This window comes from Melitaea cinxia, chromosome 20 (genome assembly GCF_905220565.1).
Source record: "Melitaea cinxia chromosome 20, ilMelCinx1.1, whole genome shotgun sequence".
Classification (NCBI taxonomy): Eukaryota; Metazoa; Arthropoda; class Insecta; order Lepidoptera; family Nymphalidae; genus Melitaea; species Melitaea cinxia.
In genome coordinates, this window is record NC_059413.1 from 11,295,965 (window position 1) to 11,321,644 (window position 25,680).

General features: G+C 32.2%; 1 protein-coding gene across 1 annotated transcript in view; it reads left to right on the plus strand.

Moving 5' to 3' along the window:
• The first annotated feature begins 6,033 nt into the window (after window positions 1-6,033).
• LOC123663266 overlaps window positions 6,034-25,680 on the plus strand; it is a 51,614-nt gene continuing 31,967 nt past the window's right edge. The window contains exons 1-5 of the mRNA XM_045597956.1: window positions 6,034-6,078; window positions 6,345-6,400; window positions 7,917-8,089; window positions 9,091-9,423; window positions 14,699-14,732. Coding sequence (XP_045453912.1) covers window positions 6,034-6,078; window positions 6,345-6,400; window positions 7,917-8,089; window positions 9,091-9,423; window positions 14,699-14,732 — 641 coding nt within the window. The remainder of the gene's footprint in view (window positions 6,079-6,344; window positions 6,401-7,916; window positions 8,090-9,090; window positions 9,424-14,698; window positions 14,733-25,680) is intronic.

Below are 25,680 nucleotides of genomic sequence, written 5' to 3' on the forward strand. Positions count from 1 at the left end.
ATCACTTAAATATATATTTGTTTTCTCTGAATGATTTGTTGTAAATCTATACGAATAAATAAAATTTGAGTGTCTGTTTGTAATATTAAAATAACCACTTGTTACTAAATTCATATGGATGTATACACGGAACATATACCAAAATAGCATTTTTTACAATTTTTGTCTGTCTGTCTGCCTGTGTGTTCCGGCTAATCTCTGAAACGGCTGGACCGATTTTGACGGGACTTTCACTGGCAGATAGCTGATGTAGTAAGGAGGAACTTAGGCTACTTTTATTTTAGAAATTTATTTATTTTATAAGTCTGCGAACTGAACAATATTTAACTTTTTTTGTTAAATTCTATGCGGATGAAGTCGCGGGCACAGCTAGTATTTTAATATAGTTAACAGAAAATGAATGCAATACGGTAAAGAAAATAGCGGATAATGACTCAACTAACTCCACAAAACCAGGCCCCGAATGTAACATATTGATGTCTTGATGTTCAAAAAGTATCTTAAGGCTCACTATCTGTCATTAAATTCGCCATGATTGTCTTTTCACCTTTGGATCACATAAATATGTATAAATTGTTTATATTTATATATGAGTATATGTGTATATTTGAATGTATGTAAGCGTGTAAGCATATGTATGTATGTATATATGTATGTATAATTTTATAATCTATTGTGATGTATTCTTATTTCTATAACAATTATTTGTACACTTCCTAACCGCTTTTCTATGCGCTGTCCTATACCTAAAGGTTGTCTGGAAGAAATCGCTCTTTTAGCGATAAGACCGCCTTTGTACATCTTCCTCTAATTATACTACTTTTGTTTGTATCTTTTAATATAGCCAATATAGCCTGAAATAATTGTGTTTTCTCGCAAACGAAAAAAAAAAAACCGACTTCAATGACAAAACCACAACAGGACCAAATTACACGCACAAACTTTTGATTAATAATGTTTCTATTATCATTCAGTCAACAGTTCTGAAGTACCATACATAAAAAAATATAATCGAATTGGGAACCTCCTCTTTTTTTGGATGTCGGTTAAAAAGTCACTTTTTTGGCGTTGTGCATGTCAAACACGAAATGAGAATTTATTATGTAGTTTAGTCTATCGATTGTTGGCTTGAAAAAATTAGGTTTAGGTTTAAAGAACTTTATTTCTCATAAGAATTTAACATTCACTTAAAATGAGATACAATGACATTTTTATACATTTGCAAGAATACAGTTTTAACATCTGGGCCGTTGGAGGGCTTTCTTATTTACTATAGTGAGGATATAATATGATTTTTTAGTTTGGTTTTAAATATGTTCATATTATCACATAGTTTTATTACATCTGGTAGTTTATTAAACAGCTGTACTCCTTCAAACAGAATTGTTTTTTTACCATAATTAGTTCTTACATTATCAATATGTAGTTTATATTTGTTTCTTAAATTCGAATTTATTCGATTAAGACAAAGTAATGAATAAAATGTTAATGTTGGAAACTATTCTTCTGAGATCTTTAGAACTTAAAATTTAGAATACAAAAAGAAAGCTGGATACGAAAACTTAGTGTGTGTTTTCCTTTAATTTTCTTTAGTAATACTTCTTCTATAAAAGATAATTCAGTAATTAACCCGCATTTAAGTGTGTAATTATGCAGATGTCATTCGTAATCGCTAAAGCTATTGACATATTATTTTATCAATGTGTAATGCAGTTTGGAAATGGAAACGAGGTCAGGCAGTTTCATTCATACCTTCATTAGTACGCGAAATAATTGAATGAGTTCATTCATAGATAACATTGTTGTACTACTTCTAAAATAAATAAGTAATTAAAATATATATTTTTATAATATATTCTCCGCTTAAAAAACTGCGATGACACGAATTATTAAATTATCTAGATATATATGACGCCACGAATTTACCCATATGAGTAAGAGGACTATGCCCAGCAGTACAACGTAGGTAGACGAAAAAATAGTCAAGTAAATACGCATTATCAAAGATTATTCCAAAAGTTCTAATCAGATCTCGATGAAATTTAAATGTGACCACATGATAAACATCGGCTTTCGATTAAATTAAAAATCATCAAAATCGGTACATCCAGTAAAAAGTTATGCGGATTTTCGAGAGTTTCCCTCGATTTCGAATGTTTCCGATGAAATGTTGAGTCGTGATCGTCATTTCTACGACCACTCATAAAAGTTTTGTCTCAATCAATACCCGAGTAGACACATTTATGAAAAACGGTTCTTTTTAATATATTTCTCATAACATAGGTCGTTAAAAGATTTATATATTTTCGGACATTAACTCTCGATAGAAAACAAAAATAAAAAGTGCACTTGATGAGACTGAGCTAGAAGTTAACTATAAGTGCTTAGAAATTTTTATTTTTATTGTTTAAAGTCTTATCGCAGTAGTGAAATGAGATGTAGGTTAAGAATTCTCCTCGACTTTAAATCTGCCATTCTGTTGCCAGACTGTGACCTATTCAGTTATGTCTAAATGTAGAACAGTCTACACTTTATTATTCAGAAGTTTTCTAATGGAGTCTAAGGTCGTTTTGATAACGTACGAAAACATGAATAATCTCGCTATAGCTTTCAGATTAGATAAGAGATCAAGGACGCTTGTTACTTTCGCTTGTTCACTGGCAATACCATAAAGTTTATTAAAATTATATTTTTCTCAATTAGCCTTAAAATTAAAGTTTATTTTAAGTGAATACATCTGTAAAATATTAATAGCTGAATGTGTTGATAAGCTCAAAACTCGGTGGGCCTAGGGATAAGAGTGAGATCGAAAAAAAAAAACGTAACAAGACCTTTTCTCGACACTTCTTGTTCGTACTACAGTACGCAAGCGTGTGTCATATTATAATTACCACAAACCAATTATTACTGTGATTGAAAATGATGATTAAATATATCTTAACATTCGTTTATTGAAGTAATACTTTTTTTTTTTTGAATATCATATCAAAAATTGACCGCTCCAGCCAGAAGTAATACTTCTTTTGCGCACGCTTGACTTTCGGAGTAAGCTGGTGAATGCGTGGCGAGAGCGTTACGAAAAGTGTGATAGGGCGAGGCGAACAGAGAGATGCGAGCACACATTTTCTTTCTCTCTTTCTCTCATAGCCAGTTACGTTTCGTATATCTAAGATTCTAAGACACAGTGCAGGCCTAATGGAGCTAAAGAACTTTTACTTCAGTCTTGTGGTCTAAAGCACACTCGTTTTATATTTCTTATTTCTAAGAATAAAAAAATATTTTTAATAAATAAATCTTTTAAAATTTCGTCATCGTTTTAAATCGGTACCACAACGAAAATGAGTCCTTATGCATGCACCTTTTTGCATTGTTAAAAATATCGACAAGTACTTCATTGCCCTCATTTGTAGGGTTATTATATTTTTCATATAGAGAATGGGCATTCTTTTCATTCGAAGTAGGTACTTTACACTTGAAAACGACTTTAGATATTTCATAGTAGAAAAACTTTTGTTTTAAAATTATTAATAGCGAACATTGTATTAGCGAACATTATATTTTGTAACTTCTATTCGAAAAACTTTTTTTTTAATGTAAAAGTAGTTAAACGAGCATCAGAACCATCTGATGTTAAATGGTTAATGTCCATCGTTATTAACAACATTAGAGAAGTTGTAGGTGCGCTGTTTGCCTTTATGGTCCAAGATTCTATTCTATTAGGAGGATCTTCTTTTAGAGAAAAGGTGTTTATATAAACTTGACACTTGATATATATACCTCGAATTATAGCGCTCAGGTTTTCCCTGAGCAGGAGGAAGATCGTCGTCTACTCATTTAGTCTTCAATAAGGAGATGTAACAGATGTAGAGCCAACTAGAAGCCAGACAGTCTTTTTTTTTTCATCTAATGTAAATAGAGACTACTTTGTTGTTTTCCAGATAGGTGCAAGCTCAGGGCGATAATAATAATTAATCTATCTATATAATCAATGGAGAGCCGATTTTTTTGTTCGGTTATACTGCGAAAACTACTGAACCTATTGGAATAATACTTATACTATAAGATGCAGCGTGTTTCGGAGAAGGTTAAAGTATACGATATGTTGCTGATTACTTATCGTGTTAAAAAAATATAGACGGACAGAAGTCGCTAGTCCATAATACATGACATTGACCAGCGGGAATATAATCTTGTAATGTCAATCGGGTAAAAATACAAATGAATCGACACTTGAACCGGCCAGTACTTAGTTTTATATGGTAAATTATAAGACATCCTAATTTGTTTTAACAAATTAATTAAAAAATAAAAATAATGGAACTGGTGTAGAAATAGTTCATTTTGAATAATTCAAATTTCGAATTCAATTTATTGCGAATGTAGGTACACAAAGATGTTACATTTAAATCTTCTATCCCCTTTTTATATAGATAATCTTACCTTTGTTTTTATACATATATAAGTTTAATTTTGTTGATGTCATGGCTCTATGCATTAATATGGAAATCGAATGATATCATGGGGAGGGTTCAGTGGCATGAAGTACCTACGTTCGAAATAAGGGTGTGGGTGGCACTTTGAAACACGAGAGAAGGCGATTAGCGATTAAACAATAATTCATTAACCTCAGTTTTATTACATTCGTGTATTTCTATATTTTGACTTTGTTATAGCTATACATGTATTTAATATTATTTTCGATATTACAACATAAATAAAACTTAATTACATTTTCATCTACTAAAAAGTAAAAATAAAAATTGTTGTCATCTACGTTGCCTATATACGAGTACAATAAAAATTGTGTAACACGTAAACTTTATTGCAAATAATGAAATCTATGTCAAAGGATATGTATAGGAGTGCCTAAAATAAAATGTAATGATTTTATATCACGAAACTCAATTTTAGCATTTTAAAATAAAACGATAAAACGTAACCGTATAAAAAGCTAGTTAAATTTTATATATATAATATACACAGTGGAAAAAAGAAATACCTCCTTTCTTTAACTTAAGTTGGTAAATAAAAGATACCTTATCGATATGTACATACCCTTCCTTGGTAAATGGCCCATCAAATACCAAAATATTTTTTTTTAATTCAATCCAGTAGTTCCTGAGATAAGCGTGTTCAAACAAACAAACTCTGTTTATAAAATTAGTATAGATATAAAAAAAATTATCATCATCACCATCATCATTCCAGCCTATTGCAGTCCACTGCTGGAGATAGGCGTACACAAGTTCGCGCCAAAAATGCGTGAACTCATGTGTGTTGCCCATAGTCACCACGCTGGGCAGGCGGGTTGGTGATCGCAGGGCTGGCTTTGTCGCACCTAAGACGCTGCTGCCCGTCTTAGGCCTTTTTGTTTCAAAGCCAGCAGTTGGATGGTTATCCCGCCATTGGTCGTCTTCTTAAGTTCCAAGGTGGTAGTGGAACCTTGTTATCCCTTAGTCGCCTCTTACGACACCCACGCGAAGAGAAAAAAATGTGTGTTTTATAACATTGAACCAAGCCCAACACTTTCAGAGGATCAACAATTTTAATTACTTCATCATCGTTTTTGCGAGCCTTGAATTGATCGAGAGATGCAAATTTAAAAAAGTTGATATTCGGTATCCGGTCGTGTTAGAAGTTCGGTGTACAAAAATTATATACGGAATTTTAATGTTTTTAATAAATAATGGGAGTCTTCTTGTTAAAGGTAATATTTTCAATTCATATTATCGTAGAATTCTGATTTGCTTAAATAAGAAATTTTTGATTAGAATGGCGCTCTTATATGGTCGGAGTAAGGTTTAATATTTAATATAAAAACTTTTTTCTTTTTTTTTAAATAAAAACTTCTTAAGAACATTTTGTCAGGTGAAAACTGAATAGGTATAATAATATGCAAATATAAAGTCAAACAATTAAGTCACAAATATCTATTTATTTAAGTAATTATGTTCCTAAAGATTTGGATGTATTATTATTATTAATTTTATGTCATACACAAACAATAACAATAAGCTGCTATAGTTAGATATCATGTGGACAGGATACAGAAGGACGAAGGAATATAACTTTATCGTGGTAAATATAAACAATTAATCAATAACGTTGATAACTGGCGATAAGACGTTGCGGGTAATCTTGTAAAACAATGAAATAATCATGCAATTTTTATCAGTGCAACATTGTTCGTTTCGACAAAATATTTCGGGTATAAATCTCATGTCATGAGCTCCGAAAATGTAATTTTTTTGTTATTATTTTAGTTTACAACAAATTATAAAAGAAACATAAATATAAATACGTATTGGCGTGTTTTATTATATATATTTTTTTTATATTTACAGATCGAGGAGGTTATGCAGCAGAAGGTGCCAAAGGTGCCTAGTAACGTCAAAGTCCAGTAAGTAATTACTATAAATAGTTATAGAATTATTGTTGACAAATTAAATATTATTTATTTGCTGTGCGATAACTTAATTAGGTATTAGTTAATATAAATTGTTTCATTTTAAAATGTATACTGTACTGCTAACGCCATCTATTACGGAACGGCGGAGAGCTTAACTTTTGCTCTTATAGACTAGATGGAGCTATTCTTCTATTATCGCATTGAAATTTAAAGTTAACAACCGAATAAGAAAGTAAAGCGTCTAGCCGGATAAGGTAGGGCTAGTAGCCCTAGACAGATATTTTAAAAACAACTTATATTATAATAAACTATATATACCAACATTGGGGAGATGCAAACTAACTATTGGCATAATTTCAGCCTCTTATCTCGTTGCGTTCTGGAGATTATTGATCAAATAGATTCGAGAATGGGTATTTTGCAAAATTGTTTTTTTTTTTTCAAAAACTATTGTAGCTACACTTGTGAAACAAAATCTATTCATTAGACGAAATATAACTATTCAATATATATTTTTATAGATTTTTCTATTGTACCTATTTACTATTTATGAAAAAACTGACTGTAACTGTAACTGAGGTAGGGCACAGCAGGAATTGCCTGCTCAAAATATGGAACAGCCCGACTGGGGTAGTACCTCGACCTTACAGAACTGAGGTAGGGCACAGCAGGAATTTCCTGCTCAAAATATGGAGCATCCCGACTGGGGTAGTACCTCGACCTTACAGAAGATCACCGCAAAATAATACTATTTTCAAGCAGTATTGTGTTCCTGTTGGTGAGTAAGGTGACCAGAGCTCCTGGGGGATTGGGGATTGGGTCGGCAACGCGCTTGCGATGCTTCTGGTGTTGCAGGTGTCTATAAGCTACGGTAATCGCTTACCATCAGGTGAGCCGTACGCTTGTTTGCCGACCTAGTTTCATGATTTTATTTGCAGTTTACGTAGTAGTGTGTAATGTTAACATCATAAAGCGTATAAATATAAAATAGGCGCAACAATTACCAAAAAATTAAAACGTTATGATCATCCTGGATATATAAAACACGCGATACAATATCTTGCTAGACCTATTCCCCTTCCAGCCAAAACTAAGTACTTAAGTACTTAATATAATAATAATTTTTGTACCTTACCGTAAAATTTAGTTAGGCATCTAAACTAAAAAAAAATTATATATATGGCGCACAATTGCAAAAGCAAGATTAGCAAGAATTTTGTTTTGAACAATTTTTTTGCTTACTTAGCTTTGCGCTTTTATTTTAAATTTTTTATTGTTCCATCGTTGTTCCAACATAACTATTCAATTTCTATTTACAAATTCTTTAATTTTATAATTCTATTACAGGCTCTCGCCCTAGGAAGATAATATTCTTTATAACTAAATAGTCCAAATCTATAAGAACATTATGGTTTGAACTTTGAACACAACTTTTATAAACAATATAATAATAAAGCTCTATGGTAGGCTGAGGTTCATTTATTTCCTTTTATGTTCCTCTTTGCAGGCAACAACAAAGCTCTTCATACATCCGTAAAGGCATAGCGGCGAATTTCTTCAAGACAACCTTCAGCTCTAGAAACAAGGCGGTACCAACCGCCGTTTCGAAACCGATCCAAGAAACTAACAAAATAGGTAGCGCGGAGACTAAGCCTGTAACAAGAAATAGGCCTAGATTGGGTACTTATTTTGTATTATTGTTATTTGTTTTTATTATATGAATAGGCTTATGCATGTATATAAACCTATAAGCTTAATTCTTAAAGAATATAGCCACCCCTTCTCTTCCCGTGGCTGTCGTAAGAGGCGACTAAGGGATAACCCAGTTCCACTACCACTTTGGAATTTAAAAAGCCGACCGATGGAGAGATAACCATCCAACTGCTGGCTTTGAAATACACAGGCCGAAGACGGGCAGCAGCGTTTTCGGTGTGACAAAGCCAGACCTGCGGTCACCAACCCGCCGGCAGGCGGGTGACTATGGGTGACTATGGCAGCGTGGTGACTATGGGCAAAACACATGAGTTCACGGAGGCCTATGTCTAGCAGTGGACTGTGAAAGGCTGAAATGATGATGATGATGATGATGATGAAATGATTTTTACATTGTGATCTACTTCTTACTTGTACATCAAAAATAATTTAATGTATACTTATTATACTACTATAGTATTACTTATAAGAAAATATGATATCCTAGTTATATTGAATGATTTAGAAATAGTTCTTACAGTTTTAATATTTTATTTAATATTTTACGTTACATTCAACCTTTTAACAACTTTCGTCGTACTCGTACCCGTTTTATTGTTGAAATATCATTGGGTTATAGTTTAATATGAGGGATATACCGACACCATAATTATTCAAATTTTATAAAAAAAATCATAAAAATAAGATTTCAGATTATACTATAATATTATTAATCATAAATTAATAAATTATATTTATTAAATTAACACGTTTTTTACGCTTGTTTTGGGGAGTAAGCTGGTGAATGCGTGATGAGAGCGTTACGAAAAGTTTGATCGAGCTAGGCGAACGGAAGTTGAGAGGGAGATATAGTGAAGATAGAAAGTTTTACTTCAGTCGTGTGGTCTAAACACACTCTAAGCACACTTGTTTTTTTTCATGATTAAATTTTAAAGATAATAATGTTGGCATACCTTTTTTCTTATTAGCATCTACAACGGAAACCAAACTCAAGAGACGGAGTAGTGATCGCATTTTAAACCTTCGAATTGAAAAACCCTTAGAACCTGCTAGGCCTCTGAGAACTAAAACTGCAACCCTAGATCCAGGGGGGCCTAAAACACCTGACAAGCTTAAGAATGACTTAGGTTCGAACGTTTTGAATATAATTAAAAAAAACCCAGCACCGCCAAAACCGTCGAAAACTCCAGATTCTGTGCTGCCGCCAACTTTGAAGCCGAAACTTGCAGAGAAAGTCAAATTGAAACGTGAAAAATATGTAAACAATAATACTGTTTGGACGAACGCAAATGTAGTTAAGAGTGAGAAAAAAATACCAATTGTCGGGTAAGTTAATTTTTTGTCCAAAATTTATTATTTATGCATATTTTTAATAATTTAAAGTGATTGTTTTTCGTTTTGTCAACTTACAGTTTTCCCGCCATTGAAATGCAAAATGACAGTTAACATTTATTTTATAGTTATTTCAATTTAACCCTTAACCCCTGGGAATAGAGTGGATAATAAGAAAAATCACTATTGAAGTAACTTTTCGAAGTCACACGTGACGAGTCATTTTTTTTGTCTGTGCCTTGTATACCTGCAACTAAATCATGTTATTGTCTCTTTCACACATACGACGTTTAATAGACAACAAATTTGTTATCTCTCTCTGCGGTGGGGAATGTTTTACTCGTTGTATAATACGACTTTTATGATGCGCTATCGTACCGTAAGTTTAATCGAATCACTTGAGTCTATTAAAATCGGTCGTATTATACAAGAAATGTAAGACCAGACTCGAGCGACCAAATAGCAAGTTTGTTTGCCACGGTTGGCCGCGGACGTGTCCTGTCGGCCGGCGTTTTATATATTCGAACTTTAAAAAAAAACGAAACGAACTTTTTATAATGGTGCGTTCATAACTGTGTCCTCTACTGTTATGTGATCGAATAAAAAGTGTAGTGTTTTCGATGTGTTTCTGTCATTAGTGTTTAGCGTCTATACACAGATGTAACGAAATTTTACTTAGTGTCTCATTACTTGCTTTCTCGTGTAAACATACCACTGCGGCGTGTTAGTGTGAAAGTTATTGTGTTCATCCTTTATATTTAGATTAAATTAAAAAGTTGAACGTTAGATTTACATCACAGATTGGAAGTTACATTAAATCATTTATAAAATTTTTGACAAAATTACACCGTGATTTATATGTTACAAAATTTAAACAATTATCGTATTATAAAGATGTGAATGATATGATTTATAATCATGTTATGTTAATATGGAAATTTAGCAAAGTTAAGATAAGGAAGGGTTTGAAGTTGGTAATGAATAGTGACATTTCAAGGACACTACGTACGAGACGCTTCCGACCACAAAATCAAAACTATTAATCTACATTGGTTCATAAAATGCTGAACCAGCTGCCTGCGGATTTACCCACATATTGTATTAAAATTGATATGTGTAATTTATAAATACGTAGTTTCGGGTGCATATTTATTTTAAATAAAAAGCATAAAAGTGAAGATTTATGCCAGAAAATTTTTGAGAATTTCCATATAATTTTATTTCCATCAAAAATTCTGCTCCAAGAGGGAGCTCTTGAGAGTAGAATTTTTTAAAATTGGGTTTCAATACTTTACAATTGACGATGGATCTTTCCTGATTTTATATTCGTTTTTTATGACTGAAGTTTTGTATTTACAACTGTCCATATTCATTTATCTATTCATCATGTTTGATGTAAAATTAGTTTGAAAATACATCATACATGGTCATAAACCTCTCCTCTGCTAAAAATATGTCACTCACAGTTATCTAATATACTATTCAATACATACAACTGATTCAAGGATTATATGATTATACAATGCTTATTCGCTTATGACGTTACAATGTATGACATTAAGGCCACACAGAGGGACCAAAAAGAATGATTGACTTGACTACTGTACAATAAGTAAACGTTGTACGAGTTATGTATAATAGTATATATAATAACCAGTTTTTGATAAAGATATATAATATATAACGCTATCCGACAGATAACTTAAAGGTATATGATTTTTTCACCATTAAATTCCACTATTGGTCAGATATTTCTATTCGCAACTTGGCAATCCAAAAGTCGTAGTTTATTATTATTATTAGTTGTGATGAAAAGGGCCCTAAGGGATCTATTTTAATCCCTCGTTATAAAATGTATCTGAAACATGTCCTTAATTACATTTGATAATATGGTTGTTACCTAACCAAAACACATACCCCGTAAACATAGCGCGTGCAAAAGTGCTGAAATATCGAGAACTATGACGACAAACATACTTAGTAAATATTCAGCCGTACCTACGTCTAAATAATAGTATCAGGTACCATCACAGCTCAAAAAGAAAAAAACAAAAAAGAAATTGTAAAGTTCCTTTTTTCTTTTTAAGAAATTCTTCGAAACAGGGCACACCTGTTTCGAAGAATTTCTTAAAGATGTTTTTTTTTACTGTTTTATCAAAACGGAGCTACCGTTATTTCAATGTCAAAGATAATAAATGCCGCTTTTATCTAATCCCATCGAAACAAATTATATAATCTTTTCTATACTTTTTTTATTAATATTTTGAATTTGACGATACACGTTGCACATCAAGGTGAAATGATGGAATTAATATTTTTCTAGTTTCGCCTAGTGATTTTATCTATGGTATCTCTTCTTGGATAGAAAGTAGATTATTCGAGTATAGTATTCTGAATCTTCACTACCTACGTACCAGGTTTTATTGCAACCGCGTCAGTAATTATTGCGTTAAAGCTACAAATATACATATAAACTATTAAAATGAATAGAATCTCATAAAATCCTTCTAAAAGACGAGGTATCATGACTCAAGTCGAGGTATCAACGAGAAATTCTCAATGAGGAGTGATCTACTTTTAGCTCAATTAGTGAACTTATTTCGTTAATTATGTCGCACTGTCTTTACATTCGAACAATTGTAAGGAATATGCGTATATGTTTCTCCAACGCTATATTTCTTAAAATCGTAGAAAACATCTCGCTTAAATTATAAATATTATGAATTAATTTAAAAGGATAAAAAGCTAGTTCTGTGCTTTTGTGTGATCCCGCTCTTATTTTAGTAGTTGTCTTAACTATACTAAGAAAACATGCAAAAGAAACAAAATAAGATTACGAGTAACATTCATTTATTTTCTTATACGGTAGATATAAACAGAAAACCGAACCAGACGAGGTCGAGGCACGACCAATAAAGGATCGTGCGAATGGATCGATAGCACACATTAATGATCAACGAAATGCATTTGGTACTATTTTTAAGTTATCTTTCCATTGTAAAATAAAAAATTATTAATAACAAAAATATTAAAATTAGAACACTATTAGTAATAATTATGTATGCAAGCAAACGAAAAAAAACCGACTTCAATTATATCGACAAATAATACAACGTAGGTAGACGAAAAAATAGTCAAGTAAATACGCATTATCAAAGATTACTCCAAAAGCTGTAATCAGATCTCGATAAAATTTAAATGTGGCCACATGATAAACATCAGCTTTCGATTAATTTTAAAATCATCAAAACCCAGTAAAAAGTTATGCGGATTTTCGAGAGTTTCCCTCGATTTCTCTGGGATCCCATCATCAGATTTTCGTTTCCTTATCATGGTACCACACTAGGGATATCCCCTTTCCATCAAAAAAAGAATTTTCAAAATCGGTTCATAAACGACGAAGTTATCCCCGAACATACATAATATATATATATATATATATATATATATATATATATATATATATATATACACGGTCGAATTGAGTAACTTCCCTCCTCCTTTTTTTGAAGTCGGATAAAAATAATAACTAAGTATTCAAACGTAAAAACTTCGAAAATGCTATAATTATGTAAATAAATGCGAAAGCTTGGGTGGATGCAGTTTATTTTTTCACGTAAAAACACTTTAAAGGAATGCAATGAAACTTTGTACGTACTAAAAGTGCACAATAACATATTACGATGTACAAGATATTTTTTATCCCAAAATTATCTCGGGATCAAAAGTTACGATGGATAAACTGCAGGGCAAATCTATAAGTAAAAAATACAATTTCTACTGTGATTATTTGTATGATTGCGATATATTATAATATTATTCAAGGAACGATATTTCTCGTGTTATTCTGAAACACGTGCTATCTTACGATCTCAGGCGTGTCATATCACGTAGTAGACGCTTTTTATTTCCACTCTGATATAAGATCTATTGCGTGATAATTAGTTATTCAGGTGTCGAACGAATACAAAATAACTCGACGTATTATACCAGTGATACGACGTAATTAATATTCTTTACCACAAAGGATTCTTTAATGATGCCAATGCAACGTCCGCCAAACATTCAAATAAAAAGCATTGTTCGTCGTTTGTACCTTTGTAAAGAAATTTTATTCAGAGTAGATGGCAAGTGTTCCTACTGGCTTAAACAAATGTAGTTATTATTTTCTAAGTTTTAAGGCAAAAGTATTCCTTAGAACCCACATAATATTTCTCATCGGAATAACGCAAACTCGCAGCACATAAATCCAGTTAAACCGCTAGTCAAACGCTCAAGTATTCTTGAACTTGAAGAAACGAGAAAAAAGGAAACCATCGTTTCACAACCAGTCGAGAGCATGAATCGTGACATTATTATGTTTTTTTTTTTTTGATTCGCACGAAGGGTTTTATTTAAAAATGATGAATAACAGTTCTTAGTGTTATTTGAAATTTAATAACAGTATTTTGTTAGGCTTTCACGATTTTTAGGTACTTTTGTTAAGGTTTGGTAGTACAACGACCAGTTTCCTATTTCATCAATGAAATTCTTTTTGCTAAAGTTAGTAATACTTTGTACTTCTACACTTACACTAGACTACTTAACTTTTATTGAAACCCTTTGAAACCCTACTCGCAACTTCTAAGTTGTCAATTAATCTAGTATTAATTCCGCTTAAGTTTCATTTAAGTTTGGTATGATAAAATGTCAAAGTAACGTAAAATAAAAAAGTCTAAGATCTTTCATAATTTACCAAGCATGAAGGTATTATTACGTAACAAGTACTATAATTTCTGTATCAATATCTGTAACCGACAGATATCCGAAACAGGTAGCATATTGTATTGCACATTTGATAAGTTTATCAGAGTATGAAATTAAACTTATCGTAATTTACTACTGTCGATAAATATTTAAAACAAAAATGCTTACTTCATTACACAAAGTAACCCATAGTCTCCGTAATAGTTCTTTTAACTTAATGGGGAATGTAGACACCATTAAGTAGTCAAATCTGTTAAGCGATTACAGGAACGCTTTAGCTGTCTTCGGTGTGACAAAGCCAGCCCTGCGGTCACCAACCCGCCTGCCCAGCGTGGTGACTATGGGCAAAACACATGAGTTCACGTTAATTTTGGCGTAAACTTGTGGAGGCCTATGTCCAGCAGTGGACTGTATAGGCTGTAATGATGAGTGTGACTAAAAGTGTGATAATTATGTTTATTGTTATAGAGCTATATTATTATTTTTCCTGGAATGTAGGTTTTTGTACTAGAATTTGCGCTACCCACCTAAAGTAATTTGTTTAATTTCAATAGGTTGTCTGGTAAAGATTGCTAATTGCAATATCACCCCCAATTTTGTTTTTTATATATTCCTTTTCCTTACTATTCATATAATATATTGTATACTTGTTATTAACAATTTTGTCCAACGATGACAAATAAGTATTGAAATATTGTATGCCGACGTGATCCTTGAATCACACTTGGACAAATAGCTGTTATCAAATATCGCCTATTGGTTTATGGTGACGCATTAAATAATGGTGTATGTAAGTTACATTACAAATAACATTATGAGAAATATCTACTGACATGCTTTATTACTGTTTGATTTATATTTTCTTAAATAATATTAGAAATTAGCCGACATTAGGTGATAGCGCCACAGTAACGTCCTTATTAAGTATATTCAATTTCTGGCTTATTCTCATTATTTACTACTTGTAATAAATATATGCCTAATCTTAAATGTCTTCGTGATTGTAACAAGTTTGAATAATCCTTCAAAGGTGTATATAATAACACCGGTGATGGCATAAATATCTTCTAATATATAAAATTCTCGTGTCATGGTGTCAAACATTGAACTCCTCCGAAACGGCTCGACCGATTTTAATAAAATTTTGTGGGCATATCGGGTAGGTCTGAAAATCGGCCAACATCTATTTTTCAAACCCCTAAGTTATAAGGGGGTAGATTAAGGGTGTTAATAACATATATGGTAAAACAACGTTTGCGGGGTAAGCTAGTAAACAATAAAAAAAACGACATACTCTATATAAGCACAAACACAAAAATATTGAAAGGGGTAAAGACGGTTCCCACTAGTCTTAAAATTTTTTTTGTCGTTCGTAAAATTAATTATATTTTATAGTCAGAAGTACTAGTATTGCTCCATTATACTTCCTGTTATGTCGGACATTTTAAATGCCTTGTAAATTATAATATAGGTAAATCTTCAACATCTGGAAGCTGGGCGACTATTAAATTTTATTTATTTTTAAAAGGAGGAAGAGGAAGCGATATCTTCACGTTGAGTGACAAGTAAAAGTGGTCTATGCTAATTTAACTTTCATTTTTAGTAGTAAAATATTGTAACAGAAAATATCCAAAGTACGTAAAGCAATTTAGATTTCGTTCAAAATTATTCCCAGAACTGATCTTGGTGTATGGTGACGAGTGGGAACCAGCTTTCAATACAAGCGTAAGATCTGACACTCGTTATCTTGATCATATCCTCGAGGCTAGCAAACAATGGTGGATACTCTCCCACGACGAGTTCCAACTACTGTGTGAATTGTATCAGAAATCATGTACCTTCAAATACGGCCAGTTTTAAGAGAGCATTTGGAAATATTAATTACGTACTAAAAATATATCGTGCTTAAGCACAAGGCTAAATAAAAACTAAAATACTATCCGCTTAGTTAAAAACTGAATAATTGAGATTAATGTATTTTTAAATTTAAGACGTATGCATTTTGTGTCGATTAAAAAAATAATTTTTATTATTTCTTTGTTCTATCCCTTGGGGCATGGCTATTCACCCCTTTTATAATTGAATTACTATCGAAGTCCCCTTCTGCCGAGTGCCGACACCAGTATCTTTATAGTCAGTGTTTTAGAATATTTGAATGGGGACATCAAGATTAGTGTTGTATGTAAATGGATACACCATAATTTCCAAATTTCAAATCTATTTTAGTATTTGTAAGTCCGATATCTACATCAATATTGTTCTTCCTCGTAATAAAAAAAAAAAATGCAATTCCTATTACCGAGTTTGATAGTACGATAATGTTATATTGTTGTCGTAATTATTTAATTATAATTGTCCTTTAACCGTTCCTATATACCTAAAGTAGATAACCTCTACGGATTCAATCGCTCATATCACGCTTTCACTTTTTATGCGGGCGTTTCAAGCAATGTGGATTAGGAGCCAGTGCACGACAGACATTTTTTTTCATTTGTTCTCTTGGACAAGAGCGTTCTCTTTGTCCTACTGGTAACTGACAATGTCTAAGGGGTGAAAATAGTAAAAAAAGAAGCCCACGAGACATCTAAGATAAGAAGGGTGTCCTTTCTAAAGATGTCCTTTGTAAAATGTACGCCGGATGTTAGATGGACAAACTTTGAAACAAGACACAGCGCTAAGTTCATTTTTGCATTCGTAGTGAGAATAGATAAAATTTTTAATGCTTAATTTTTGAGCTAACGGTAAAACAATAATTGTATTTTTTTACACGACCGTTCGTAATGCATTGACAATATTTTTATGGTGTAAACGTGTCAATACAATGGTTATAAAGGTAAAAATGTTTGTATTACTTTGCCTTATTATATTTACATTCCGCGTTAATTAGTTGAGAGTCCCCAAGTTTGTTTTTTGACGTGATAACGTCTAATAAATCGATGAACGCCGGCTGCATGCACGAAAAAGGATGACTCATTGTAGCATTACGTTCTTTGTCCCATTACGCTCATTGTACGCTTGCACCGCATCTATCTCTCTTTCACTCGATTGGCCTATGCGTCCGAGGAGATGTTTTGTTATGACGTTGTCACGTTAAACTATCGTCCGTAATCCAACTTTACAAACAACCAATTATTTTAATTATAACTTTTTTTTTAAACCACACAATATACAGCGACCACACAATATTTATTGAAGCTAATTAAAAGATAGTAAGGAGGTACATTCTATAATGCAATGTGACGTGTCTTATTCAATAGTAGCCGCTCCCCGCGGTTTCACATGCGTTATAGTAGCCTTCCTCAGTAAATGGATTATCCAACACAAAAAGAATTTTTTGATTCGAACCAGTAGTTTCTTAGATTAGCGCGTTCAAACAGACAAACTTTTCAGCTTTATAATTTTAGCATAGATTAGTTGTTTATATTGGACAGATTTTATTACAATAAATTTGTATAGTACCTAAATATTTATACAAAGAGTTTTAAAAACAGGTAGATAATATGCTAATTTCGGTTTTGTTCGTCCTTATTGTCAGTCATCATACTATCCATTACATGACATATTATTACACAATAAAATGATATACCTTTTTAAAATCCTTGTATTGTGCCCTTCAATTTGATACCCATATTGTAGTACTCGAAAAAAATTTTTTTTTTCATTAACAACAATGGCTTCGCGCAGCCGCCATGTTTGATTTTTTTTTATTGTCACCTATCTAAGAACACTTGGGCAGCTAAGACGAACCTAACGATACCTCAATTATGTAAATCCGTTCAGTGGTTCTGGAAATATGAGGTAGTAAAGAATATTACATACAAACATACATACATACATACATACATACAAGATACGCGCGAAAAACATAACCCTTCCTTGGCAGTCGGGTAATAATACAGTCGAAATGAGAAACTTCTCATTTTTTAAGTCGGTTGAAGATGAATTAATGCAAACATGTAAATAAATAACACACACGATACAGACAGTAATTCCAGGAAATTACTTTTTTGTTGTACGTTTTGACTACGTCTGTTTTTGTTTATCTTTGTCGAATGTTTAGTTTTATTTTCCGTGTTTTTTATTTTATGATCAAGTTTCAGTTTATTCGTATTCTATACTAATATTATAAAGAGGAAATATTTGATTGTTTGTTTGCATTGAATAAGCTCCGAAACTACCGACCCCGTTGGGAAGCAACGCTATCCGCGGTTGACATAGGCTATATTATGCCCGTGCGAAGCCGGGGCGGGATGCTAGTGTATAATAAATTTGAAATTATATGATGTTGTTGGGCACAAATTTAATTATATCATTGTCTGGCTTTTTAGTTTTATCTATAGATAGAAAAATTTGATTTAATTTTTTTGTACGACCAATAAGTACATTGTCATTTCGAATTCCTATATGTACTATTTATTGCCAGCTACTGTAAAAGATATATTTAAATTTAGGTTTAAAAATTTGGGTTTTAAATGATATTAGTACCTATGCACTAATACTAATATATATAAATGTAGTATTTTTCCTTACATGTTGTAATTCGTTAATCTTGTGCACTCTGAGATGTAACCACAGAGTTGTGGTTAACTAGTAACTGTAAGCAATAGTAATAATGGACTGTATATGATTAGGCATTTTATATGATATATTTGGCATTGGATAGTTATTGTTGAACAAAATAATTGTGTTATAAATTGTTTAAGCATAGTGGCGTAGCGGCGTCATCATGCCCCGGTCGCTACTCACAAAGGGGCGGCAAATGGTCCGCAAAACAAAAAATTGCTGGACATGTTATATGGTTTTCGAAATTAGCTAAAAAGGTATTGTGGGGCGCGAGTTAAGCTCGCTACGTCACTGATAAGCTTAGTTTCTTGAGTGGACTAATTTGTCCACTCATATTGAAATTAATTATTATCGATGTAAAAATAATTGAATGAATCATTGACTACCAAATAAGGCAATTAATCATAATTATGAATCAGAGAATTGACACAGCCTAATTCATTATTTAAAAGTAAGTTTCTAAATAGGCCAGGAATAATGTGACCTGTCTGTATTTATGCTGGTAATTATTGGTTTTAAAAGAATGGTTTTCTATCGGTGTATAGGTACGGATAGTAATAGTTTTACTCGTTACTGATTATGCAATATTTTACTATATGTCATTGCGACATCACTCATGTAACACATTAAATATGCACATTGCACACAATTACCGCTTTCCGCTGCACAACATGCAAAGACTTCGTAATTTCCATGTATCTTATATGAAATAAATATCTATAGATTTATGTAAGCGTGTCTATTTATTCGAATTAAGTCCTAAGTATATAATTCAAGAATATCAAGCATACAAGGCACGTGGCTAAACTTTGAGCATCGTAATGTACGTTTCTTATAGTCTGTTTTTAGCACGGAAGAACTAATGAATATAATTCTGAGAATCAAGATTTAAATTATTACATACAAATTTTAATGTATACCAAAGTAGTAAAACTAGTAAGAAAGCCATTTTAACGAAAGTTCAATTAAATACACGGTGTCTGTAAAATAGAGCTATTATGCTATCCCATAAGATCCGTGTGTTTTTCGTGGTAAAAGCCTTGTCCCATTCCGGATTATACCTATATAATAACAAAGTAACAAACATCGACTCATCCAAACTTTGTTATTAATAACTATAAAAAAAAAAAACAAAAACAATATGTAGAATAATCTTGGTCAGTGGACTCGCGTCGACTTTTAGAGATTCTAAGACTAGTTATTAAGGTTTCTAAGATTCTAAAGTTGCAGTGAAGTACCGATGGATGTTCAACCAAAAAAAAAAGAAATGAAATAACAAAAGCACGGGCATTATATATCTGCCTGTGGATATATCACTAACATAAAAAAAAACTATTATTTCTAATAGTAAGATATGTTAGAAACCAGTATATTCCAAATGGTTGTATTGTAATTATCGCGATGGCGCCGACCAGTCGTACGTACATATCTGCGATGGCCCGTCCCGTCTCGGCTTACCCTCCATCGGTCTAGATCTAGTGTATATCGTATCACTTCGTTCGTGGTTCAATTACCTTGTAAAATTTATTTATACTCACACATAATGTACGTTTTGTATTTGAAATGGTTTCTATATACTTAGAAATTAAACAGTTTGTATGTATTTTTCACTACCTTAATTGTCAAAAAATTGTGTTTGTTCTGAAACAAAAAAAATAGTCTACTTCAATTACGCACTATTTGGGATAGTTAAATTAGAATGGGAACACATGATAAGCATCCGCCTCAAGTAAATCAAGTAAAAGTTATGAGGTAAATACGAATAAAACAAAGAAATACAATTGAATTGAGAACGTCTTCCTTTTTTTGAAATTAGTTTTAAGAATCATGAAATTCTTATTAAAAACGAGAAATATAATTTCTTATAACTTCCTAAGTCTTGATATTCGGTCGTGTTACTTTTGACCCGAAGACCATTATCGAAACTTTCAACTTATCAGTTCTAACGACAATTCACGTCGTACTAGAATCACAAGTTGTGTACCGTTAAGATAGACGGACATTTCCAGTGTACGCATGGGTTAGCAATTTCATATATATCTATATTTATGGTATAATAATATATACAAAGTTTTTAGGAGCTGCAGTTGGTGTCTACTCATGTTACAAGTCTGAATAGTGCATTGTTTTGTAATGTATTAGTACCTGGGAACTAACACTCTTCTATCCATTATTTAATGCTGAATATAAATTACCATTACGTCGGGCAAGCTATTGTATGAAATATTCAATTTAATTTATGCTATTGATCTCCTTTTTGAAGTTTTTTAGTAATCCTTATTATTTGGAGCATTTTATTGTAGTACTAGCTGCCCGGTCAGACTTCGTTCTGTCAAAAGTTTATAGTAAAAATTAAATGTTTTTTAATTTTTTTTAAGTATTAAAATCTTCCGTGGGCCTTAAGGAACATACAAAAAATAAATTAGCCGAATTGGTCGAGCCATTCTCGAGTGTGCTTAGCAACATTCATTTTTATTTATATAGAATTCATTTTATTTATATAGAAGATTAAATAGATTTATACAGAGTAACTAACGAATGTATCCCACATTACTATACTTTGTATAGTCTGGTTAGTAGAAGTATTGTGGGAGCAAACGAGGTGACAGTTCGGCTTGATATTAAGTGGTTACTATCCCTTATAGCATTTGTAACATCAGAGGTATTGCGGGTACCCTCAAAAAGTTTCGCACGTAGGGGGAAAGCTATTTTACATCGTATTAAAAATAAAAAAGTACCGCGAAAATGAAATCACGTATCAAAAAATATTTTCTCCAACAACAATCTGAATGATCTTAATGACACTCTGTACCTAGATAAACCCGTGAAGTTTTCATGATACTTAAATTTCAAAAATATTATGTATTTCTTGTGTATTGGCCAATAAATTAAAAAAAAAAAAACACACGTGAAAAAATTGTTACCAGGAACAATCTTGAATTGAGTTCTGTTAACAAATAATATGTTAATTCGTTCCAAACTCTAACCCAATCAGAGTACATAATTATGTATATACAAAAAAAGAGAGCGTTTGAAAACATAATCTCTACAAGTCGCTTAATAAAAATAGTAGGTCATAGAGTACTTAATGAATAAAATCTATTGTAGCCTTTATTTTCATATTACTAAGTGTTATATTTATTCACGTTGCTTATAACGGTTATACGCATAGAAATCGAGGTTCGAATTCTATAGGTTAGTTTGAAGGTCAATTTTGGCGCCGATCTGATTGTACCGGTTTTAAATTATGCTTATGTGTCAGATGGGTTTTTTATTATGTCGAGAGTTTTGATAGCGAGTGATTGAGTGAAAATTATATTTTTGACTGTTTATTGCTTAGTTCTTAAACATTTTATCTCGTTGTGTATGTGGGACAAAATAATACTTTAGATGTTTAAGATGTTTCAAGAAGTCCAAAAATCTTTTTTAGTGACAATATGAATCAATTTGTCACTTTATAATAACAAAGAGTACTTATAGATTGCTTGTTTGTTTAAAATCGATAAATTAATACCAACTTATGAAGTTATTCCTACGTGAAAACTAAAGGCAGTATGCAAAAGAAAATAAACTATAATATATCACGGTTAGCTTATGATAGGAGAATAACAGCAATAAATAATCATGTGGATAAGACAGCGAGAAAATAAGTAGAGCTCTGAGCTAGTAAAAGTAAAAGACAAACAGTAGCAACATATGGACAACTGCGATGAAAATAACGTTTTAATTAGTGCATTGAACATGTGACTAACGGTATAATATTCAAATAACAGTTGATAAAAAATAACCTAAACAGTCTAGAGTCTTAACGCAACGTCAATTGTGGTTAATTAAAACACCACCCTACTGATTAAATTATTTGCTAGCGATAAAATGGTAAATGAGGTTATTTGAATTTCGAACTAAAACTTTATAAATTATAAAATTATTTACATGTTCATACTAACATAATAGAAAACAAACTTTCATATATATCAAATTACAAACGAAAAAGAAACAAATAGACAAAGGTTAGACAACCATTTTTTCCCTCCTAAGAACAAAGAAGCCATAATATTGACCCAATTCGTAGACAATATAATTTACACATGATAAACATTTTTTGGCTAAGTTATCGCGTGGGTTATAGAGCTAAAGCTAAACCTTTTCAAGTGTTCTATTTGTATACAGATTAGTCATAGATTAGTGTACAAAATATTCATAAAGCAAAGAAAAAATAATATATACCTAAATAACATATACATATATTAGTATGTAGACACTTAAAAATAAGAATACCGCTATGTAATACATACCTACATTACTTCTTCATTAAGAAGCTTAGATTTATTTTTTTTCTATCTGAGATTCTAAGCCAATTCGGTCTCGAAGGAAATCTGCTTATAAGAGTAATGAGTATGATACACCCCGTAAATATTTCATGTCCTGCCATTACGGAGCTTGATTCACCATTGAACATTGACACAACATAATGAATTTATTGTTCAAACAAATACAAATTCTGTGCATTCCTGTATGCTCGCGCATCTTCTTCCTTGTCACGTCTGAGTCTTGTTGCTTTTCTCCTTTTAATGATGCATTCAAGGCCGCTCAAGATTCTACACAAACAATAAATCATAGTTAGAGGATGCTAATAAAAGTAATTACACGCACCTGTATACGCCTGCCCAGCGTGGTGACTATGGGCAAAACACATGAGTTCGCGTTATTTTTGGCGTAAACTTGTGGAGGCCTATGTCCAGCAGTGGACTGTATAGGCTGTAATGATGATGTAATGATGTATACGAAGCTTAGAAATAAGTATCTCCTTATAAATGAAGAAAATAAATTTTATTTATTAGCTGCTGAAAACAGTCACGCTGTTTTCGCATGAAAATCGCTTTAACGGGAAACGCTCATTTCTCCTTGGTAAGATGTAGCGTGGAGCTATTTTACGAGTACAATCCTACCCTTTTTAACCGACTTCCAAAAAAGGAGGAGGTTCTCAATTCGACTGTTTTTTTTTTTTAATGTATGTTACATCAAAACTTTTGACCGGGTAGACCGATTTCGACAAATTTTGTTTTAATCGAAAGGTGGTGTGTGTCAATTGGTCCCATTTAAATTTATTTGAGATCTAACAACTGCTTTTCGAGTAATATCTAATAATGCGTTTTTACTTGACGCTTTTTTCGTCGACCTACGTTGTATTATACCGCATAGCTTTCTACTAGATGAACCGATTTTGATAATTCTTTTTTTGTTGGAAAGGGGATATCCCTAGTTTAGTACCATGATAAGAAAACCAGGATCTGATGATGGGATCCCAGAGAAATTGAGGGAAACTCTCGAAAATCCGCAATAACTTTTTACTGGGTGTACCGATTTTGATAATTTTTGATTTAATCGAAAGCTGATGTTAATCATGTGGTCACATATAATTTTATCGAGATCTGATGACTACTTTTTGAGTAATCTTTGAAAAAGCGTAGTTACTTGACTATTTTTTCGTCGATCTACGTTGTATTACTTGTCGATGTAATTGAAGTCGGTTTTTTTTTCGTTTGCGAGCAAACACAATTATTGATCCCTTTAGCCGTTCTGGCGTTCAGTAACAAATTTCGATCAATCCAAACTTTTGAATCCGAAACAACTGTAAGACTCTTGAAAATGATTATAACCAAGATTTGTTTGAAATTTAACGATAAGTGCCTAAAAGAAAACGTTCCCTAAGTAGAGGGACAGGGCTAAAGTTTGTTATAATAGCTTGTATTAATTCAATATTTAATTACAATTTTAATATCAACATAATCATAAATAAGCAACGACCCATTGATCTAGAGTTAAAGACACTGTCCATAGCTGTTAACGACAAAAAGTAAAAATGCAATTCGACCTACCATATTGGATGTGGCGCGGAGCTACGCGGCCACGGCTGGTCGTTCACCCATTCCTAGCTGAAGGGTGACCACGACACTCACGAGTATCCTACTGCTTAAGGTTATCACTATTACTATGAGTATAAAGATAAACTAACGATATGACAGAATGCATAAACGTTACGAAATATAAGCATATTTTTGCTTGCATTAATTAGTCGTTTTTTTTAAATAATTGTATATCTGTTAAAAGTGATTTCGAATATATGATAATATTTTCGAATATGATTTCGTTAAAAATAAAACCAATCAAAAGCTAAATGTTCTCAAAACCAATTGGATGCCAGCAAGATAAAAAAATATGCAAAAATATTTAAACAGATAAATATTTACAATCAATAACTTCACTTCAGCCTATCGCAGTCCACTGCTGGACATAGGCCTCCCCAAGTCAATAGGTTAAACAAAAAGTTGTAAAACTAATATTAATAGTTAGACTTTATATACATGTATATTTCTGTGGTCACCCTACACCTCTAATCGAGGTATGCCATTCAATAGCAAAGCAATAAACTAATAAATCCTCTCTCATCTGTAAAAGATTTATACTGCTATCGCACTTGTTTATTAATTATACATGTGTCAAAGAATTGCTTTATTACCTAATAGGCGTATTTACATTTAAATACAAATACAAGCCGTACTTTGCAACCCAGATAGTATTATGGATAATATGGATAATATTACGCGCCTGAGGTATTTATTTAAATAAATTGATCCACATTCCGCAAAACAATTTCTTGTTGTACTTATTGGTGTGATATTTTGCGGATTCCACGGTTCGTAGCCAAAACGACCTATTTTCAGAAACCGGGCATTAAATAAACTTATATCAAAAAATGAGTGATTCGTGTATAAATCTATCTATACTAATAAATGAAGAGCCGGTTTTTTTGTTCGATTATACTGCGACAACTGAATCGATTGCATTATACATATACCATAAGATGCAGCGTGTTTCGGATAAGGTTTTAGTACATTGTATGTTGGTGATTACTT